Source organism: Sycon ciliatum, chromosome 13 (genome assembly GCF_964019385.1).
Source record: "Sycon ciliatum chromosome 13, ocSycCili1.1, whole genome shotgun sequence".
Lineage (NCBI taxonomy): Eukaryota > Metazoa > Porifera > Calcarea > Leucosolenida > Sycettidae > Sycon > Sycon ciliatum.
The window spans coordinates 22,090,327-22,109,151 of NC_088655.1; the positions used below are offsets into that span (position 1 = coordinate 22,090,327).

The 18,825-nt window shown below is 47.5% G+C and overlaps 1 protein-coding gene across 1 annotated transcript in view; it reads right to left on the minus strand.

Annotated features, from left to right (window-relative positions):
• Positions 1 to 16,980, minus strand: part of LOC135829363 (MAM and LDL-receptor class A domain-containing protein 1-like) — a 33,295-nt gene extending 16,315 nt beyond the window's left edge. Inside the window, exons 1-9 of the mRNA XM_065341766.1 lie at positions 16,643 to 16,980; positions 13,252 to 13,395; positions 11,549 to 11,701; positions 9,541 to 9,713; positions 8,172 to 8,262; positions 6,237 to 6,419; positions 3,717 to 3,991; positions 2,387 to 2,468; positions 1,454 to 1,567 (exon numbers count right to left, since the gene is read on the minus strand). Coding sequence (XP_065197838.1) covers positions 1,454 to 1,567; positions 2,387 to 2,468; positions 3,717 to 3,991; positions 6,237 to 6,419; positions 8,172 to 8,262; positions 9,541 to 9,713; positions 11,549 to 11,701; positions 13,252 to 13,395; positions 16,643 to 16,727 — 1,300 coding nt within the window. The 5' untranslated portion in view covers positions 16,728 to 16,980. The remainder of the gene's footprint in view (positions 1 to 1,453; positions 1,568 to 2,386; positions 2,469 to 3,716; positions 3,992 to 6,236; positions 6,420 to 8,171; positions 8,263 to 9,540; positions 9,714 to 11,548; positions 11,702 to 13,251; positions 13,396 to 16,642) is intronic.
• Between the last annotated feature and the right edge of the window lie 1,845 nt (positions 16,981 to 18,825).

An 18,825-nucleotide genomic window follows, 5' to 3' on the forward strand; every position in this document is an offset into this window, starting at 1 on the left:
AGCAAGTTACACATCCTTCTCGCCACTATCGTCGCTGGAGGAAGAGCTCAAAACGTACGATCCGGACAGCTGCTGCATGGGTCGTTTCATAGCTTGTTCCACTTCTCCTCGTCTCGAATCACGCTCAAAGGCAGTGCGTGCCTGTTACCTTCCCATCAGAAGCTGAGTGAGACTGCCCGCATGTTGACTGTAAGTGTTATCCCCGTTCGTCGCAATAATGCGACTTTGTTTGAGACAAAAAGGCAACGCCATATCAGTGTCCTTTTTTTCAAATCGCCTCTTGCGCTTGTCGTACTTGCTGATCAGCACCCGTACCCACGCGAGCCGCTGGTGCCTGTACATGCAGCGCAGTGATAGCTTCCGCTTGATGTAGCACCTGTGCGTACTGCACCTACAACGCCGTGCATGAGGCTTTTTGGCTAGTTTCCTGAAAGTCCTTTGCACGAGTGTTTCTCTCAGCAGGGCCGGCGGAACTGGTCAGGCTGGTCCAGCCATGGCCGGACCACTTTCCCAGCTGGATGGTCCATGTGATTCGTGCAAAACCGGTGTAAAAAAATCCAGAGGTACATGACTCAACTGTACTGCTGACGTGTGATGTGCTTCGAAGTAGCTCAGGACTCCGTGACCGGCACTGTGTGGCTGATATGGCTACAAAAAGTTGTGTTTGTGTTCTTTTACTATAATTTTCTGCATTTTCTGGAGCCTTAGAGATGCCCAAATTCGCTCTATTTCACGTAAATTTTAAATATTTCTCCCGGGGGAGGTCCCCCGCACCCTCCTCAAAGGTTGGCCGGACCACTCCCGAACTCCTTCCTCCGGCCCTGCTCAGGACTTGGTGTTTCCTTTGATTAGCTCCTTTGCCCTGTCCTCTGTGAGCTTCAAAGTGTGTCCGCCGGATTGGTCTCACTTACTGGAGACATCGACATGAGCTGCAGTTTCTTCGTCAGCGATTTGCTGGTGATAGCCCTTCACTAGGCGCTGTACTGTGCAAGCACTGAAATTCAAGCTCGCGAAGCGCTTTTTCAGCTTTTCTATACCTCCCCGGGGTAAACAATCCTTGCCATCAGACAGCTGGAAGTAGACAGAAACTGTATTCTCCGTCACTCTGAAATGCGAACATCCTGACCTATTTTACGGACTCGAGCGGAGGTTGCAGTGTTTTCTTGCGCTGACGGAAGTGTTCGTCGGCGGCAGCTCCGTCAAAAAGACTCAAACGAACCGATCGCAACTTCTGTGATGGTTTGTGCTGCCATGTCGTCGGATGCAATGGTCAATGGTCATGTTCGGATGGTGAATCGGTGGTTCCATGCCGTGTGGCACAGGCAGAACACCAAAAAACCAAGTGAGAAGATAAGCGCCAATTTTAACTGGGCGGACCAAGTAGAGATAAGAAAAGAAAGAAAGAAAGTGTGTGTGTGAGATGAACAGCAACCTGAGAGCAACGCAATCTTACGTAAGTTTCCAGCAGTGGGGGAGAAAATGGAAACGCGGGTCCACGATGAGTTTGCCGGTCCCTGGAAACCATCCAAGCCACACTCAAAGTCAAGGATCTTGTAGTGATGGCAGACTATGAGCACCATGGAAAGACAACACAGAAAATGACATGCAGAACAGTGAATGAGGTCGATAACTTGCCCATTGTGCGGTCAATATTTGTAGGAGGGGGCAAGTGAAACAGCACTGATTTCCAAAAATCTTTTCCTTCTCTGTTGTTTGCGCGTTTTTCAGTTCTCATTGGCTGTTAAAAGTAATTCTGCTGACAACAGAATAGTTTCCTCACTAGCACTGCATTTCTGCCAGAGGTGGAGACGTTTCTTTGATAGCCTTTTTAAGGTCTGTGTGGCTTCTTTGCAGACAATGATTGTACAGTAGAAATCCAAGAGACAGAGAGAGACAAAGACAGAGAGATGCAGAGAGACAGACGCTGAGAGACGGAGAGAGGGAGTGGGAGAGGAAAAGAGACCGAGACACAGAGAGAAAGACAGACAGGCAGACAGGCAGGCAGGTAGGCAGGCAGGCAGGCAGGCAGGCAGGCAGGCAGGCAGGCAGGCAGGCAGGCAGGCAGGCAGGCAGGCAGGCAGGCAGGCAGGCAGGCAGGCAGGCAGGCAGGCAGGCAGACAGGCAGGCAGGCAGGCAGGCAGGCAGGCAGACAGACAGACAGACAGACAGACAGACAGACAGACAGACAAAGAGACAGACAGATGGGTGGCCAAACAGACAGGCAGAACAGACAGATACACAATACACAGACACGCGGACAGATAGTGGGAGGTTTTGGTGGTAGTTATATTGCCTGAGGGGAGATGGAGGAGGTTTGCAACCATGTATAGCAGCATTTGCCCTACACACAGCTCTGTACACATTGATGATGCCTGACCTCCCCTACCATCTTGGCAGCAGGACATGCGCACGTCATCAATTGCGACATCACTGAGGAAGCTTGTTCCCAGCTCCACAGTGAAATTCAACTAGAGAAAAGAACACACAATGAGAGAAAATTGTGTGCTGTTAATTTCAACCAGCACAAGTTTGAAAAGCTTGATCGTCTGACAAATCCCCAAACTTATGCATTCAAACCACCCTTATCCAGGCACCAACACAGCTGCATTCTGAGGGCGGTGAGTAGTATCAATACTGACCTGGGTGTACTCTACAAGTGGCTGTACAGCCCATTGGTCGATGCGCAATAACCAATGGAGTATGACTACAGTCAACTTCACTTATAACGACATTCGGCGGGGCATAAAAAAGTGTCCTTTTTCGCGAAGTGTCGTTATACCCGAAGTCTCATTATATGTATTACAGTTGAAAGGGACTTTGCTCTGGGCATGGAAATGCTGTAGTTATTCGCGAATTGTCGTTACATCCGCAGTCGTTATTAGCGAAGTTGACTGTATGTAAAATTCCTAAATTTCTGTGTTGCGTTGGGTACTCGTGGTGGCTGCTTGCACCCGGACAACCTGCGGCAGATGCAGCACTATAACGGTTCAGTCGAGCGTGAAAATCACTGGGCCCAGTGCCGAAAACTCCATTACTAGTAGCCGTACCCAAGCAGTCCTTGCGCCTTAGCACAATGTCCCAGCTGACTGTGGGCATCAGCGTGACGGCTTTGCCAGTGGAGATCCAGCACATCCACACTAGACAGTTGCCACTACATTATGTCTAGAGTCAACATTGCATATAACAACCCTGGACCATACATGAGAACAGTCTCAGTGTTCGTGCGTTTCGCTAATTGGTAGATTAAGTTAAGTTAACAGTATGCGGTCAACTGGTCACTAGGTCAGAAGATCGTGCTGTTCTTCTCGAATTGCGGTTGCAGCCAGGGTTGTTGTTGCACAGGGTTGACTGTATCGCCTTTGTCTTGTAGTGCAAGTACTAGCGCTGGTGTCCCCTGAGCTCCTAGCCTCCGTTGCAGAACGGGGATGGCCAACTGGCAAGAAGGGGAAACAGAGCCACTGCAACGTTTCACATCTGGTCTCCTTGACACCATCACCTATTAAAATAGCTGCATGCTTTGCGGTGCAACTGTATGGGCAGGATTAAGCATGATTGTGCTCAAGATTGCACGTACAGTCACGTACCCTCCCCCCCCCCCCCCAACACACACACACACATACATAACCAATGTATGCACACCTGCGAATACCCCCCCCCCCCCATACACACACAGACACACACACACATACACAACTAGCAAACATGCAAAATCACACCTGGACGGTAGGCCCGGGTCTGAACCAGGCCAGTCCGCCTGCCCAGTTTGTTGCAGTCGTGTGCTGACCGTTTGAACACCAAGTGTTGTCCGCTCCATTCGCCGTGAGAATCTGCATGGCGGTGCGGCCGATGTCATTGCCATAGAGGCTCAGGAAGAACGAGACAAAGCACACGGTATCGTTGTTCAGCCGAGGAATGGTGTAGACGGGCGAGAGAAGTGAGGCACGGCCTGGAGACCTGGGTAGTGACGCTTCCACGTGGAAATATGAGCCCGCTGGGAAAGAACATAACAGCGAACACAATGTACTGCTACGTCTCATAGTGACTTTGTGCAGCCTTGCCAGGGGAATAGCTGTATAAATATAATTAGACCATACAATACTGAGTACTCACTTTTCGTATTTCCTACTCCTTAACCATAGTAATGAGAGCCTATCGAGTGTGGAAGAGCGCATGCTCCAGTGGTTGCTTAGTGTGTTGTTGTTCTGTTCTGTTCTCCTTCTCACTCTTGTCTACTCTCTTGTGTAAATACTTCGTCCATATCATTATTCAATACTACAAAACCCCTCTGTTCTGGAAATGTGAGGGGACTTCGCTTAGCCGGGAGCTAACACCAGGACTTCATCAGTTACCCTGAGTGACCAGCGCTTTGGCCGAGTGGTTGTGGGCTTGCTTGCGAATTCACAAGGTCGCGAGTTCGAGACCCGCATTGGGAGCAGGGTGTCGTGACTCGCGACATCATAAGGATCCCGACTCAACGGACATGAAAGACATTTACGTTTCTTGATTTGGAAAGTTTGTTTCTTTGTTTCTTTCTCAAACAAGATCAAATTTTAACGGAAAAAGGGCAGCTGCATCCACAGGCAGCTGCGCACAAAGAACATGCATAAAAATGGCGACGACGACCTTCATTTACGTGGCATGGTAACAAAAGGAACTAGTGCAGCGACAAACAGAAATGGAGAAGAAGTGAACAGCAAGGAGAGCGAATCGCTAAAATGCACTAGCCTACTGTCTGTACAGTCAGGAGTTAGTGAACACGCAGTCACGTGGTCACGTACACATAAACGTCATACCAATACGTCATCATGGTCATGCATAACAAAAGGAAAGGAAAGGAAAGTCACGCGTCAGCAAAACAAATCAAGAGCGCGAAAATACTCACGGGACGAAAACATAACGAAGAATTTGTTTGTGAACAAAATGCAAAGAATAGAGAAACGAAGGATTGCTTCGAAGCTACTTCGAAGTAGAATGAAATCAATCACTAGAAAGGACGATGGGGAACTAGACTTCGGCTAACCCAAGCGTGGAATCAGCCACAACGTAAGCAAGCAAGAGAGTACAAAATCATCGTCATGTAATGCAAATATAAATTGGTTATTCCGAATTCATGTACATGTATTTCATCGCGACGTTCGCGACACAGGGAGAGTGTACTTTGCTAAGAAATGCAGTGGTGCACCTGTGAACCACTGCGAATTTACGCAATGAACAGCGCCGACACCCACGGTCAACTGGACACTCACTACTCGCAGTCAGGCTAGCATAGATGTAGCCAACGAGGTTCGCCCCCTTATCGGGCATTGTTCTTGAGACTTACCACCTCACCCTCGTCGTTTATGGCGCTGCATGCTGCCACCCTGGTACAATCAGGCACGGTGATGGCCTGGCACGAACAAAACTTCTCTAAGCAGCTGGCTGTGTTTCTCAACATAATTGTAAGCCGGTGGTAATGTGGATATGCAAATTTCACTTCCTTTTTTTTACCCTATGATAAGACAACTTTGTCATTAGGAATAGCCCTGTTGCGCATACATGTATTTTAGTCACCCGTCTGTGTCCGTGATGCTGCACCGTCTTTTCGGGACATTTTGTATGCCCTTCCTGTTCTGGGCCCCATTTGAACAACATTGTATTTGGCCGTCTGCGGTCTGGGTCTCTCTTCCCGTTCGAGTCTTTTGTCGTACCACATTTTCGCAGTGACCCGCGCGCCTTTTTCTGCTGTTGAGTGCACCATTTACTTCAATACATTCCCTTATCTTGTCTTGTCATTTTGTTATTCGTCATTCATCCGGTTTTCTCGCGAACGTAGATAGGAAAACTCTTCTTTTCGTTGATATTGGTGAGGCATGGTGTGAGAGGGAACGCCAGTTCGTCTAAAACATCACGACATCCCTATTTAGAGAAATGAAATTTCTACTCCTAATACTGCAACATAGGCAAAATTGAGATGGTGCCACGGAGCTTCAAGGCCCGATTCGGGTCAAGGCTAGACACAAAATGCCTTTCTGAAAGGCCATAATTTTGGGCTTTGCACTAGTGAATCCACACAAAGGGGCGCAGTAAAGCTCATAGTACTACCAGTATTTTCCCAAACCTCGCTCCCAATTATGTACAATATTATTATTGTGTTCACATCAAAAATGAATTTCCTCTGCAGAGATTTCAGTGGCATAGCAAAGCAAAACACTTTTAAAAAATGGAGCAGGAACTTGGCGAGGAAGAAAATTTCTCACCATTGGTCGATGAATTGCTGCAGCCTGGCTGTCCGACAGTGTGGTCGAATGCTGGCCCAGTTCCAGTGCTCAACGATGCACCGCTGTAACGCTTGAAGCTTGACTGTCCCGACGGGTCGAACGTGAAACCATCACTGCCGCTCTCAAACGTTGCTGTGGCAATGAAGTCACCTGCGGAGCAACCTACACGGCAAAAAGGGAAATGAGTGTAAAGGAAACCTTGAAAAGTCTGCATCTCAGACACAGCTGTGAGATATTTTAGCGGGTGATGGCTTCTTTCTCGCTCGATTTCATTCATAGTGGAAAGATGGAAGCCCTCGCCCATGCCACACACAAGTATAATACCCCACTCTGGCATAGAGGCCAGTGCATTGAGGCAAGCAAGCGTGTGTAAAAATAAAAGGTTTGTCAACAGAAAGAAAGGCAAACCGACAACAGGTTTAAGGATTGGGATAAACAGAACCAGCTGAAGCGTCATTTCGTGAAGGTTTTACTGAGATGTCACGAACAAATTCTAGAGAAAATGGTGATGGATAAAGAAATAACTATGATGGCAATTTAAGGTGAATATCAATAATAGCAAGAGTACATAACCCCCCCCCCCAGAGTGTGCAACACCTGATCCAGCTCTGCATAGGGTCTTCAAGTGGTCGAGCGCAATCGGACTTTTGCGTCATAATACCGCACACATCTGAGGGGAACCCGGGGAGTCGCGGGTCTCGGATCAAAAACACTGGCACCCTGCCTCGAGACCGGCCTTGCGCTGGTGTGGAGCGTACGCCTCACATCAGAAGATCCGATTCCAGCTCGACCAAGACCCTATGCAAAGTTGGATCAGGCGTTGCACACTCTGGGGGGTTATGTGCTCTTGATAATAGGACCGATGAAAAATATGTAAATGCATCGAACTAGCTTTCGCACAACGCTCATCAAGTAGCATCGCTGTACTGAGTAACATACTGCAACACAGACAATTATAAAGGATGAATCATGATTAATAACACCTAAACAATGCCAAAAAAAGTATCACAAGGTATTGATAATTTTATTAACGCTTTGTTTAGGTGTTATTCGTCAAGATTCAATATTTATCACATGTCCACACACACACACACACACACAACCACACACACACACACACACACACACACACACACACACACACACACACACACACACACACACACACACACACACACACACACACACACACACACACACACACACACAAACACACACACACACACAAACACACACACACAAACACAAACACAAGCACACACACACACACACACACACACTTGTACTTGTACTTGCTCACTGCCAAAACTGGTCACGTGGGTCTCCCCGGGAAAGGGGAGAGAGACTCAAAAGGAATCTTGGAAAGATGACTCAATTGGCCATTGAACCACCCAACGGCCAACACCCCCTGAAATCCCCAAACTAGGGTGGACTTGAAATGATCCCACTTATGGGCTCACCACACCTCAGTAAGTGGGTGAGGACAAGGTGCAGAAAAGGATTGACGGCATCAGGGTATCCGTCCTGGGATCCAACTGCAGGTACCCCTGCCCCCAGTGAAGGTAATACTTGGTACTAGTGTGGGTGGCTAAATCAGAGTGGATCTGATATAAGCTTCACTAGCACCATTGATTACACAAGAGTTAATCTAGCCAGAAGCAGTCCATGGTTAACAGGTATGTATACTTCAAACAGAAAGTATATGAACCCTAAAACCAACAAAGGTGGTAGGTACAACAATACACCTTCAAGCAGCCGAGCCCGTTGGCAACAGGCCCAACACTATCTGGCACAAGTGCACCCACCAACCGAACTAGCTGGCACCACACACACACACACACACACACACACACACACACACACACACACACACACACACACACACAAACTGGGTGATTTCAGCACTTCACTCACCGGCGCAGCACCTGACAGCTATACCTCTCAGAGCGATATCACCGACTAATACTGAATCCATCACCGATTCATATACCACTTCAAAGCCAAGCTACAGACAAAAGACAACACACACATACCGGTGTATATAAGTAGCACGCACATACACGCAACATCCAACACAATATCGTTTCTACACTGATGAACTTTCGCTGATCTACAATTTCGTACTCACGAAAACACGATGGAAATTGGTATTTTCTGAGGACTGTCAAGACGATGACGCAGAGAGTGAGAGAGAAAGGGGGGGGGGGGTAAGTTGGATTTATAAAGACACCTAAGTCCAACACATGACGACTGAGACCTCTACAACAGGGTTTTAATAATTTTTACTTATACCTGAAAGAAGGTGCATGATTTAACAAGCGTATTGTCATTCTAGATTTTATACGCAGATGGGAGAGAGAGAGAGAGAGAGAGAGAGAGAGAGAGAGAGAGAGAGAGAGAGAGAGAGAGAGAGTGACTGAGAGTGAGAGAGCCAGAAAGAGACAGAAAGAGACAGTAAGAGAAAGAGAGAGAAAGAGAGAGAAAGAGGGAGAGAGAGAGAGAGAGAGTGAGAAAAAAGAGAGAGAGAGAAGAGAGGGGTAGGGAGATAGGGAGAGAGGGAGGGAGGGAGACAGAGAGAGAGAGAGAGAGAGAGAGAGAGAGAGAGAGAGAGAGAGAGAGAGAGAGAGAGAGAGAGAGAGAGAGAGAGAGAGAGAGAGAGAGAGAGAGAGAGAGAGAGAGAGAGAGAGAGAGAGAGGGGTAGGTAGATAGGGAGAGAGGGAGGGAGAGAGACAAAAAGAGAGAGAGAGAGAAAGGGAGAGAGAGAGAGAGAGAGAGAGAGGGTGGGGAGATAGGGAGAGAGGGAGGGAGATATACAAGAAAAGAGAGAGAGAGAGAGAGAAAGGGAGAGAGAGAGAGCAGGAAAAGAGAGGGAGTGACAAGCAATACATGACAGTCTTCTTGTTGAACAAAGATGTATCTAGTGTTGTCTTGTTATAGTGTTATAGTGTTGTAGTGTTGTCTTGTTGTGATGAGAGCGGTAGTCGAAAACAAAGCACAACTTTGGGTCACCAATGCAAGAATCCTCTCCGACCATGCTTTGGTATGACAGGGGGTGGGTTCCCTTCAAATACAGTAAAAAGTAAATTATCGTGTCCGTTCCCGAAGGGAACTCACGACGGCTGGTAACACCCAGTAAACCTACCCTCTTTTCTAATGCTGGATGCCAATTATTACCCTGACAAGCCGTGCTTTGGTAATTTTTCCTGAGTTACTTCTTATGTGATTTTTAGTCTCTCAAGTACAGCGAGCCGATGAGATGATAATTATAAAAGCTGATACATACCGAAAAGCTCGGGAGACCACTGCCCTGTGCGTCAGTCGAGGCTGAGCCACTGTTGTGGGGTATGTGGACATCGGCATACGCCCACGTGCCGTTCGAACACTGTGATCCAGGCCGACTCCAGAGAACGTTCCTCGTGCTGCCCGATACTGTCTGTTCATACAGTTCAACAGTGCCTGTGTCGGGCACGGAGAACCAGCAAGTACACACAAACACACACACACACACACAAACACACCTGTCCTGTCCTGTAGAGCCACTGCCCCATGGGTCATGTGGCCCCTGAGGGGCATCAGAGAGGAAGATGGAGCATGCAGCCTGATGACGCCGGGATGGTGGAGCAAATGGAACGGGCGAGAACACATGCATACAGGAGTGAACGAATCACGCTGCTGGGCAGTCGGGCGGGGACCAGTCCTCGAGCACCGGCAATGACCGCGACCTTGTGCAGTCCGAAAGCAGAGTGCACACACAGCACAGTGCGCAGCACAGCAAGCATCCTGTACAGAGACTCAACAGGGCTCGGGAGGCTGAGGAGCGGAACAGCGGTGAACAGCTAGACCACCCTTGCTGCGAAACCAAAGCCCACAATCCCCACAGTGACAAGCCCCTCGCCGCTCTGGAATCGGCTTGGCCCGCTCAATCACACATTTGTGGCGAGCACGATCTCCACGGCGCGAAAATGACCGATTGCAATCAGCATACATTCAACTTGGCTAATAACGACTGCGGATATATCGACAATTCGCGAATAACGACTGGGGATATATCGACAATTCGCGAATAACGACAGAATTTCCATGCCCAGAGCAAAGTCCCGTCCCACTGTAATACATATATTGAGACTTCGGGTATAACGACACTTCGCGAATAAGGACACCTTTTTGATGCCCCGCCGAGTGTTGTAATACGCGAAGTTGACTGTATACCACTGGGCCAGGTTGAGGCGCATTCTCCACATGCTCGGCATTCATAGCCCGCTAGTCAGCACGGGACTCACGGGCGGTAGGATACCACACACACACACACACACACACACACACACACACACACACACACACACACACACACACACACACACACACACACACACACACACACACACACACACACACACACACACACACACACACACACACACACACACACACACACACACACACACACACACACACACACACACACACACACACACACACACACACACACACACACACACACACACACACACACACACACACACACACACACACACACACACACACACACACACACACACACACACACACACACACACACACACACACACACACACACACACACACACACACACACACACACACACACACACACACACACACACACACACACACACACACACACACACACACACACACACACACACACACACACACACACACACACACACACACACACACACACACACACACACACACACACACACACACACACACACACACACACACACACACACACACACACACACACACACACACACACACACACACACACACACACACACACACACACACACACACACACACACACACACACACACACACACACACACACACACACACACACACACACACACACACACACACACACACACACACACACACACACACACACACACACACACACACACACACACACACACACACACACACACACACACACACACACACACACACACACACACACACACACACACACACACACACACACACACACACGCGCATACACACACACACACACACACACGCACACACGCACGCACACACACACACACACACACACACACACACACACACACACACACACACTAGAATAAAGGACTCCAGGCGCCGAACATTACACAGCCTGACACACGCGTGCACGCACACACACACACACACACACACACACACACACACACACACACACACAGCTATACTGCGTTGTAGGCTGTCATGCAGGTTTATACTTCTGAATAAACAAAAAAACTCACGATTTGCCTTGCCGTTCATGCTGTAGTAGAAGCTGACGTAGCAACTTCCGAAGAAGACGTCTGGTTTGGTGATGGTGGGCGACTTCAACGTGTACGGCTCTGCACTGGGAGTAAGGAGTTGAGCGGTGTTGATGTACGCGTATAGTCCAGTACCTACACCAGCATTATATCAGAACATTGAACATTTGGAGAATTACACTGTACTGTACACACTTATCAAAATGAATCACAACATGCATGAAAATTAGATGGCAAATTTATACGAAATTCACGATTCACGTCCGACTCGGCTAGAGGCTGAGGTTTCCGTAGGAACGCTGCCACCTGCGAGGATCAAGGCGCAGATGCAGCCCTTAAAGCGGTGGGAGGTGAGTAGATCAGACCCGTTTGCCGCCCCATTACAAAATTCACAACAGAGCACCCAAGTTATTCCGTCCATAATAAATCCTGAAAGTTGTGGCTACAGCTGCACATTTTCCATAATTTTAAAGCTAAGCAGGCCAAAGCTAAGCTAGCAGGCAGAGTGACAGGTTGTCTAAGGTCACGATTGAGAAACAGAGGGTACCGGGCTGAAGTTCTGTTTGGAAGCGGAAGGGTTTTTGAACCAGTGCGGCGACCCCCAGTTATTTGGGAACTTGAGGCCTGGCACGAGGCACACATGGATGCAGCGAATGGGATATTAGGTTTTGACGACTTTATGGTGGGTCGGATCTACTCACTTACCACCGCTTTAAGAGTTTCATCTGCGTCTTGATCCTTGAGGGTGGCGGCGTTACTATGCATGCTGAAAACTGGATCCCTAGCCAAGTTTCAAGGGGGAGGACATTTTGTTTAAAGCTCAGTCCAACATACCTCAGGCATGCAACCACCCATGATGTAGGAGAATTGGTCCTTGTAGAATAGGAGAGTCTTTGAGTCTGGTGGTGCCCATTCGGCCAGTAAGCCTCTGGCTGGATCAAGTTTCAGCCACTATCCTGTTTCAAAGAAATGGTGTACAAGCCATTGGCTAGCCACTATCATTATTTTTACAAAAATAATGAAACGGATTCACAGCGATTGTTCTTCGTGTCATTTCTACACATAATTAGAGTGCTGTATCTCCGAAGTTCATATCTTTCTAGTAGTGGCCTCTTAGTCTATTTCTATCATTCCCATAATCAAACAGTTTTCGGTGTTCGCACCGATACTTGTATCATTTCACCTCACGGCATTTTGAGTATTTATATTGTGCTACTCATTGAATTACCTTTGCCAGTAAATTCCTTCTTAAGTGATGGCAACGAAAACGTTCAAGGAAATCTGACCTGTGCCAATGGTGTGTGTTTTGAATGCGCAACTTGATTTACTTACATGTATTTCGTTGATTCCCATAATCCCTGTAGTATTTTGAGCGAACGAAAACGTTCAATACTTATGAAACATGTCCTCATTGGCTGGTGGTACGCTCTTGCGTAGACGCAGGCGTAGACAATTCCTTTAAAAGAAACGTATTTTACGATACTATTTTCATTGCCGAATTTATCCTCACCATACACATGACAAGCACACTGCGTTTTAAAAGACGTTAGAACCGCAAGACCATTCCGCAACAGTTCTTGGGGGCGTGCTGAAAAGGAATTTCCAAAAGGTGTCACTGGTTATTAGGGCTGGAGAAAAAACCCGGCGTATGACTGTGCTGATCTACACGTTGTGTGCCATCTCACCTGTTGGCGCGGTAACGCCGGCTGGTGCCATGGTAACCAGGGTCCATCCTAGTGATGCGTTGGTACCATAGCCAGTCCAGCCAGCCGCCGTCGATGAGCTAGCAAAATTCTCAGTGTTGATGTTCTGGCATGAATTGTAGCCATCTGTGCAAATCATGAATACAAGATCAAAGCAATGTTTTTATTATTTTATTTTAAAAGTATTTTTTTGCAAAGAACACAAACCTGACTCGAGACAAAAAATAATAACAAGGAAGGTAACAACGTTGCAGGGAGGACGAAGATACAACTAGAACACAGAAGTTGGGGTTCCTTTGACTTTGTGATACCGTGTAAAACCTGAAAGTCTAACGTTTTAATGACCAATTATTTTTCGTTATTTGAAAAAACGTTATCGCTAGATGTCTGTGTTAAGATGCGCATACAGATGGGTGGCCAGGTAGCCATCGTTAAACTTTCTGCACGTTATCATGCCAAAATAACAAAATCGTTAAACTTTTTGGTCGTTAAACTTTCCGGTTTTACAGTAATTGCTGGTGCCTTGATACGGATTGTCCCTCCCGGAGACATGCGGTAAAAATAATAATGATGCCATTTTGGTAGAGAAGTTGACTGTGTTAACGCTTGAACCGCTCTAAGTTTCTCAGGACCCAACTTGGCCAACTGGAGTTCCTTACTGATCGGCGCTGCATCAGCAACGAAATGCTTTGTAACACATCTGGTGCACCGTGTGGCCTCACTAGGAGTAGGGGCAGGAAAGCGGCAATGGGTTTCGCTGGAGGCGCTGGCCTCCCAGATACATTGCATGTAAGAAGTGTTCGCGTTGGCGATACCTATCCATTACCACAAAGTCAAAGGAGACAACCCATTGACAAAGGAACGAAAACCGTTTGGACACACAAAGCAACAAAAAATGAGAGCTGAAGGTAGACTAGTGCTCAATGAAATCTAGTCGTGTCACTCAGGTCATTTCCCACCCCAGTGTTCGCAGGCCTAGGGCTGAGCAACGCCCGGCACACGCTTGATTGACGCAAATGGATTTCATTGAGCACGACTGAAACAGCATTACTACAGTCCAATCAAGAGGAGTAAGCAGCAGCATTTGACCTTGTCTAGATTATTATCGACCACCACACCACACCGGTGCGCTCTCCGGCCGACCTCAACGCGTTGCCACAGCACACCATCAGCACAACGACATTGCAGTTGGTACTTCTCATCGGTGGCTTCACTCACGAGATCCTGATGATCGAAACAGCTGATTTTTGAAGTAGCAGAGTACCAACTGTGCTGTGGCAACGTGTTGAGGCCGGCCGGAGAGTGCAACCGTGTGGTGTGGTGATTGATGATTACTATCGTCCATTCAGAAAAAGATGAGCGCTGGCTATGGAGAGATCCCGTATTTGGTGATTTTTCGCGACTTTGTGGTACACTGTGCAGTGCCGCGAGATTGGAAACTTGAAAAAGTGTCCAAAAAAGGTACGTCAACTGTCATTCGAACCGCAAATGTACTGTTATGCAAGTGGACTGAACGGCCTGGATTTTCATGGTTATTCCCCAATTCGGTGCTTTGGGGGCAAAACCAGGCCGATATCCAATTCTTGTTACGGCTTGCTCTTTGGAGAAATAGACTTCAAAAACACAATTGGAAGAGCATTCCATGGGGGATTGCCAAACAAAATTGTGACAAAAACTCAGAATTTGGCAAATTTATGGCCAAAAGCTAGGATATCATCTTTTTCTGAATGGACTAACTGCAGTAGACAGTATATGCCAGCCGAACCCTGAGTGACTACAACGTTCAGCAGGAGTCCACTCTTCACTTGGTACTTCGTCTCCGTGGTGGAATGCAGAATTTCGTCAACACTCTTCCTGGCTAGACCATCACTCTTTACGTCGCGCCAAGCGATGCTATTGATAATGTGAAGACCACGATTCAAGACGAGGAGGGGTGATTTGTCTGATGCCGAGCTAGCCGCTCTGAGTGACCGGCTCAACCAAAATGAAGCTAAAACCTGGCTCGCCCTCCGCCGTAGCTCCAGCCGCCGCCGTGGTTACTAACGCTGATTCCAGGTATGGGATTTTCTTTCCTGTCTTCCTTCAGTCTCCCTGTTCTCTTCAGTCTTCCTTTATGCGAGTGTGTGAATCCAGTTTAGTTTGGTAGGCGTCTGATCGTGGTGAGCCACGGTTTACCTAACTAACCTTGTGAGAGAAGCGTGTTAGAATCCCCTTTTACACTCCAGGTGTGTACCGGAGTAAGTTCCCACGATGCAGTGCATTTTTTTGAAATTGTGAATTTCCTGGCAGTTTGAGCCTGCGATGTGCAGAAATTTGGCTGAGTTCACGTCCTGTTTGGAGGACCATTCTTTCCCTTTTGATCCCGAGAGATCGTGTGAACCTGGTGTGCTTTTACTTCTACGTTATGATTTGTTATCAGTTCATTTCTTCTGTCTACTCTAAACGTTATCATTTCCGATATAATTTGCCATCTTCCGGTTGACGCTGTGTTCATAACTCTTCGCTAATTTTTGAAAATCACAAGGGCGTGATTATCTGTAGGAAGGGAGGGTGTAGTATCCCTGCCTGGCTAATACGGAAGTAATACGGAACTAATACGGAACTTCACCTGATGTATATTTAGTGTATCTCCATATGTAAGCGTACGGCGTCTGCTGCATAAAAGCTGCTGCGCATTGCTGATTTCATTAGATTTTATAGCAACGACAAAACCGAGAAGAAGAAGTATTCAACCTCCAGGTGTGCACCGGAGGGGAAATCCTATTTATTTGCCGCTTCTTCTTTTAGAAGAGAAAAGGACATATGGATACGAGTTAAGAGTAACTCTCCATCACTCTAACATGATACTATATACAGTCAGAAAGTGCAATAACTAGGCACAAAACTGACAGAGTACTGAGACATTCGACGTTCTGACACCTAGCTTCAACACATCTTTGTGCCTAGTTATTGCACTTTCTGACTGTATAATAGTATCATGTTACAGTGATGGAGAGTTACTCTTAACTCGTATCCATATGTCCTTTTCTCTTCCACATTTATTTATGGCTCAACATCCGAGTTTCAAATTGCTTCTTCTTTTACTAATAATATTATTATAGCCCAGGTGTGTACCTGAGAGAAGAAGAATAACAGCTAACTCTTGTTGATTGCACTGCGCCTACTACTCGACTACCTGTTACAGTATCTACAGAAGTACACAGAAACCTGGGAAAATTCGATCATTTTTTAGGCCCTAAGCTGCATCATTACCCGCTGTTCGTGCACCAGCCCGACTAATATCTAAAATGGCGGGGGAGGGAAAATAGGTCAGAATGGTTTTGCACTGTCCGTGAAATATTTTTTTGTAAAATCGCCGGTGCAAAGAGCTTACCCACTGTGTCCGATCTCAGGAACGTAGCAACAACGAATATCGTGGCGAGAAGCCACTTCCTCCACCAGCCATATCCTCCCTCCATTCTCGTGGTGAGCCGCCACTGCCTTCTGCAATTGCCCGTTGTTCTCCGCTTGGATGGAGACGCGCTGCTTCAGCGCAGAAGTCATTCATTCGTCCGCTCGACGTTTCACGACTCCTTGCGGGTCTTCCAAACGGGTGGGAAGCTAATTCTTCCCTAAAAAAGGATAAATATCGTCAGCGGCGAGCGCAACAACTGTGGTTCAAGATATGGGTGGCGAGCACAAAGACTGTGAACGAGAACTAGCTGGTGAACCACGAACCAAAAGTAGATCCTGGCCGACGTGAAAATTCTTCATCATGTCAGTGCAGACTCAGTGAACGTGCGAAGGTTAGGAACAGAGTAGCGGAAGCTACTCATCCCCAGGTGTCTACATTTGTGGCCGGGATCTGTCAATCGAACCTGTCATGAAGGCACCAAACAAGTGTAGTGTGCAAGATGCATTTTTTGATGTAAGGGTGTTTAATCCTGACGCTTCTTCCAGAAGCCTGGACTAGCCCTTTCCCAAAGATGCTCGCCACTTTTTCGCAACTTTTGGTTGTTCTGGAAGAGAGTGCAACTTTCGCAACTTTCTGCAACCGTGAGCAGAGAAGCGCCTTGGAGGAGACCATTGAAGTGTCCGTGATGCTCCCGTTCAACAAGAAAAATTGCATCAAATCATCATGACAAGAGAGGTCAGTGTACTTCTCGAAGAACATGTACAAAATGTAAGAAAATTCATGTACATGTAATGCATATAATTATACAATACATTGTTGGTTGACAGCATGTTACAAGGCGGAGGACCTCAATATCGGGAGAGAGTAGTGAATGTTGAGCGTGGTGCCTTTGCACCTTTAGTGTTTTCCGTGAATGGGGCAGCTGCGCCGGCATCCACGACCTTCCTCAGGCGCTTCTGCCTGCTCACGTCTCAATCTTCGGAAGGTAGCTATTCGTCGTTGATGGGATACTATCGCTGTCGGGTGTCTTTCGCGCTGCTACGTTCCGCTGTATTGCGTGTCCGGGGTGCTCAGTCGCCCCGTCACCGTCCAGTTCACATGCTTCGTGAGTTGGCGATGGTGAAGGGTCGGGTTCCCCTGCCGTGATTAGTGCTGCACCGAGCTTGTTTTGCATCAAAGTATTATATTATTCTTATGAAGTTGATTGTTCCAACTAGGAACACATGCTTCTTGCCGAACTTGACACTTGACTGACTCACGACTGCCATCCGGAGCACACAAGGAGCACGTCGCACCTTCCTGGTGATGGTTTGGCCTGGAGAGCAGTATATAAGTGGTGCTTTTCAGGCACAATCTTCCTCAGCCTACTCAAGCTCAACTGATGAGGGGTGAATTCCCCGAAACACCGTGTACTATTGAGCAGGGAGTGGTGCTTTCTTGCAGGTTTGCCGAGTGGAAGGTGCGACGTGCTCCTCGTGTGCTCCGGATGGCAGTCGTGAGTCAGTCAAGTGTCAAGTTCGACAAGAAGCCTGTGTTCCTAGTTGGAACAATCAACTTCATGACTATTACCGCCGAAGTCGCAACTTCTAAGTTATTATTCTTATATTATTTTATACTTTAAAGTATTACAAAATAATTAAGAGGCTTTGAATCGTTTTTATCACAATCTAAAATATTTGCCGGGTTGGAAGGTGGGACTTTAAAAAAAAGAAAAACGAAACCAAACAAGTACAGACAGAGATCGGCTATACTAGTAGGGTTGGCGGGCATAATGTTTTCAATCTTTGCTCCTCTTCTCCTCCATGCGCTCTCAGCAGAAATGGCTACCCTCGGCTAGCCCTTTCCCAGAGATGCTCGCCACTTTCCCGCAACCGTTTTCGTTGTTTTGAAGTTGATTGTTCCAACGAGGAACACACGCTTCTTGTCGAACTTGACACTTGACTGCCTCACGACTGCCATCCGGAGCACACGAGGAGCACGTCGCACCTTCCACTCGGCAAACCTGCAAGAAAGCACCACTCCCTGCTCAATACACAGTGTTTCGGGTAATTCACCCCCCATCAGTTGAGCTTGAGTAGGCTGAGGAAGATTGTGCCTGAAAATCACCACTCCTCAGCCTCAGCTACCTCAGCCTACTCAAGCTCACCAGTAAATTTATCTTG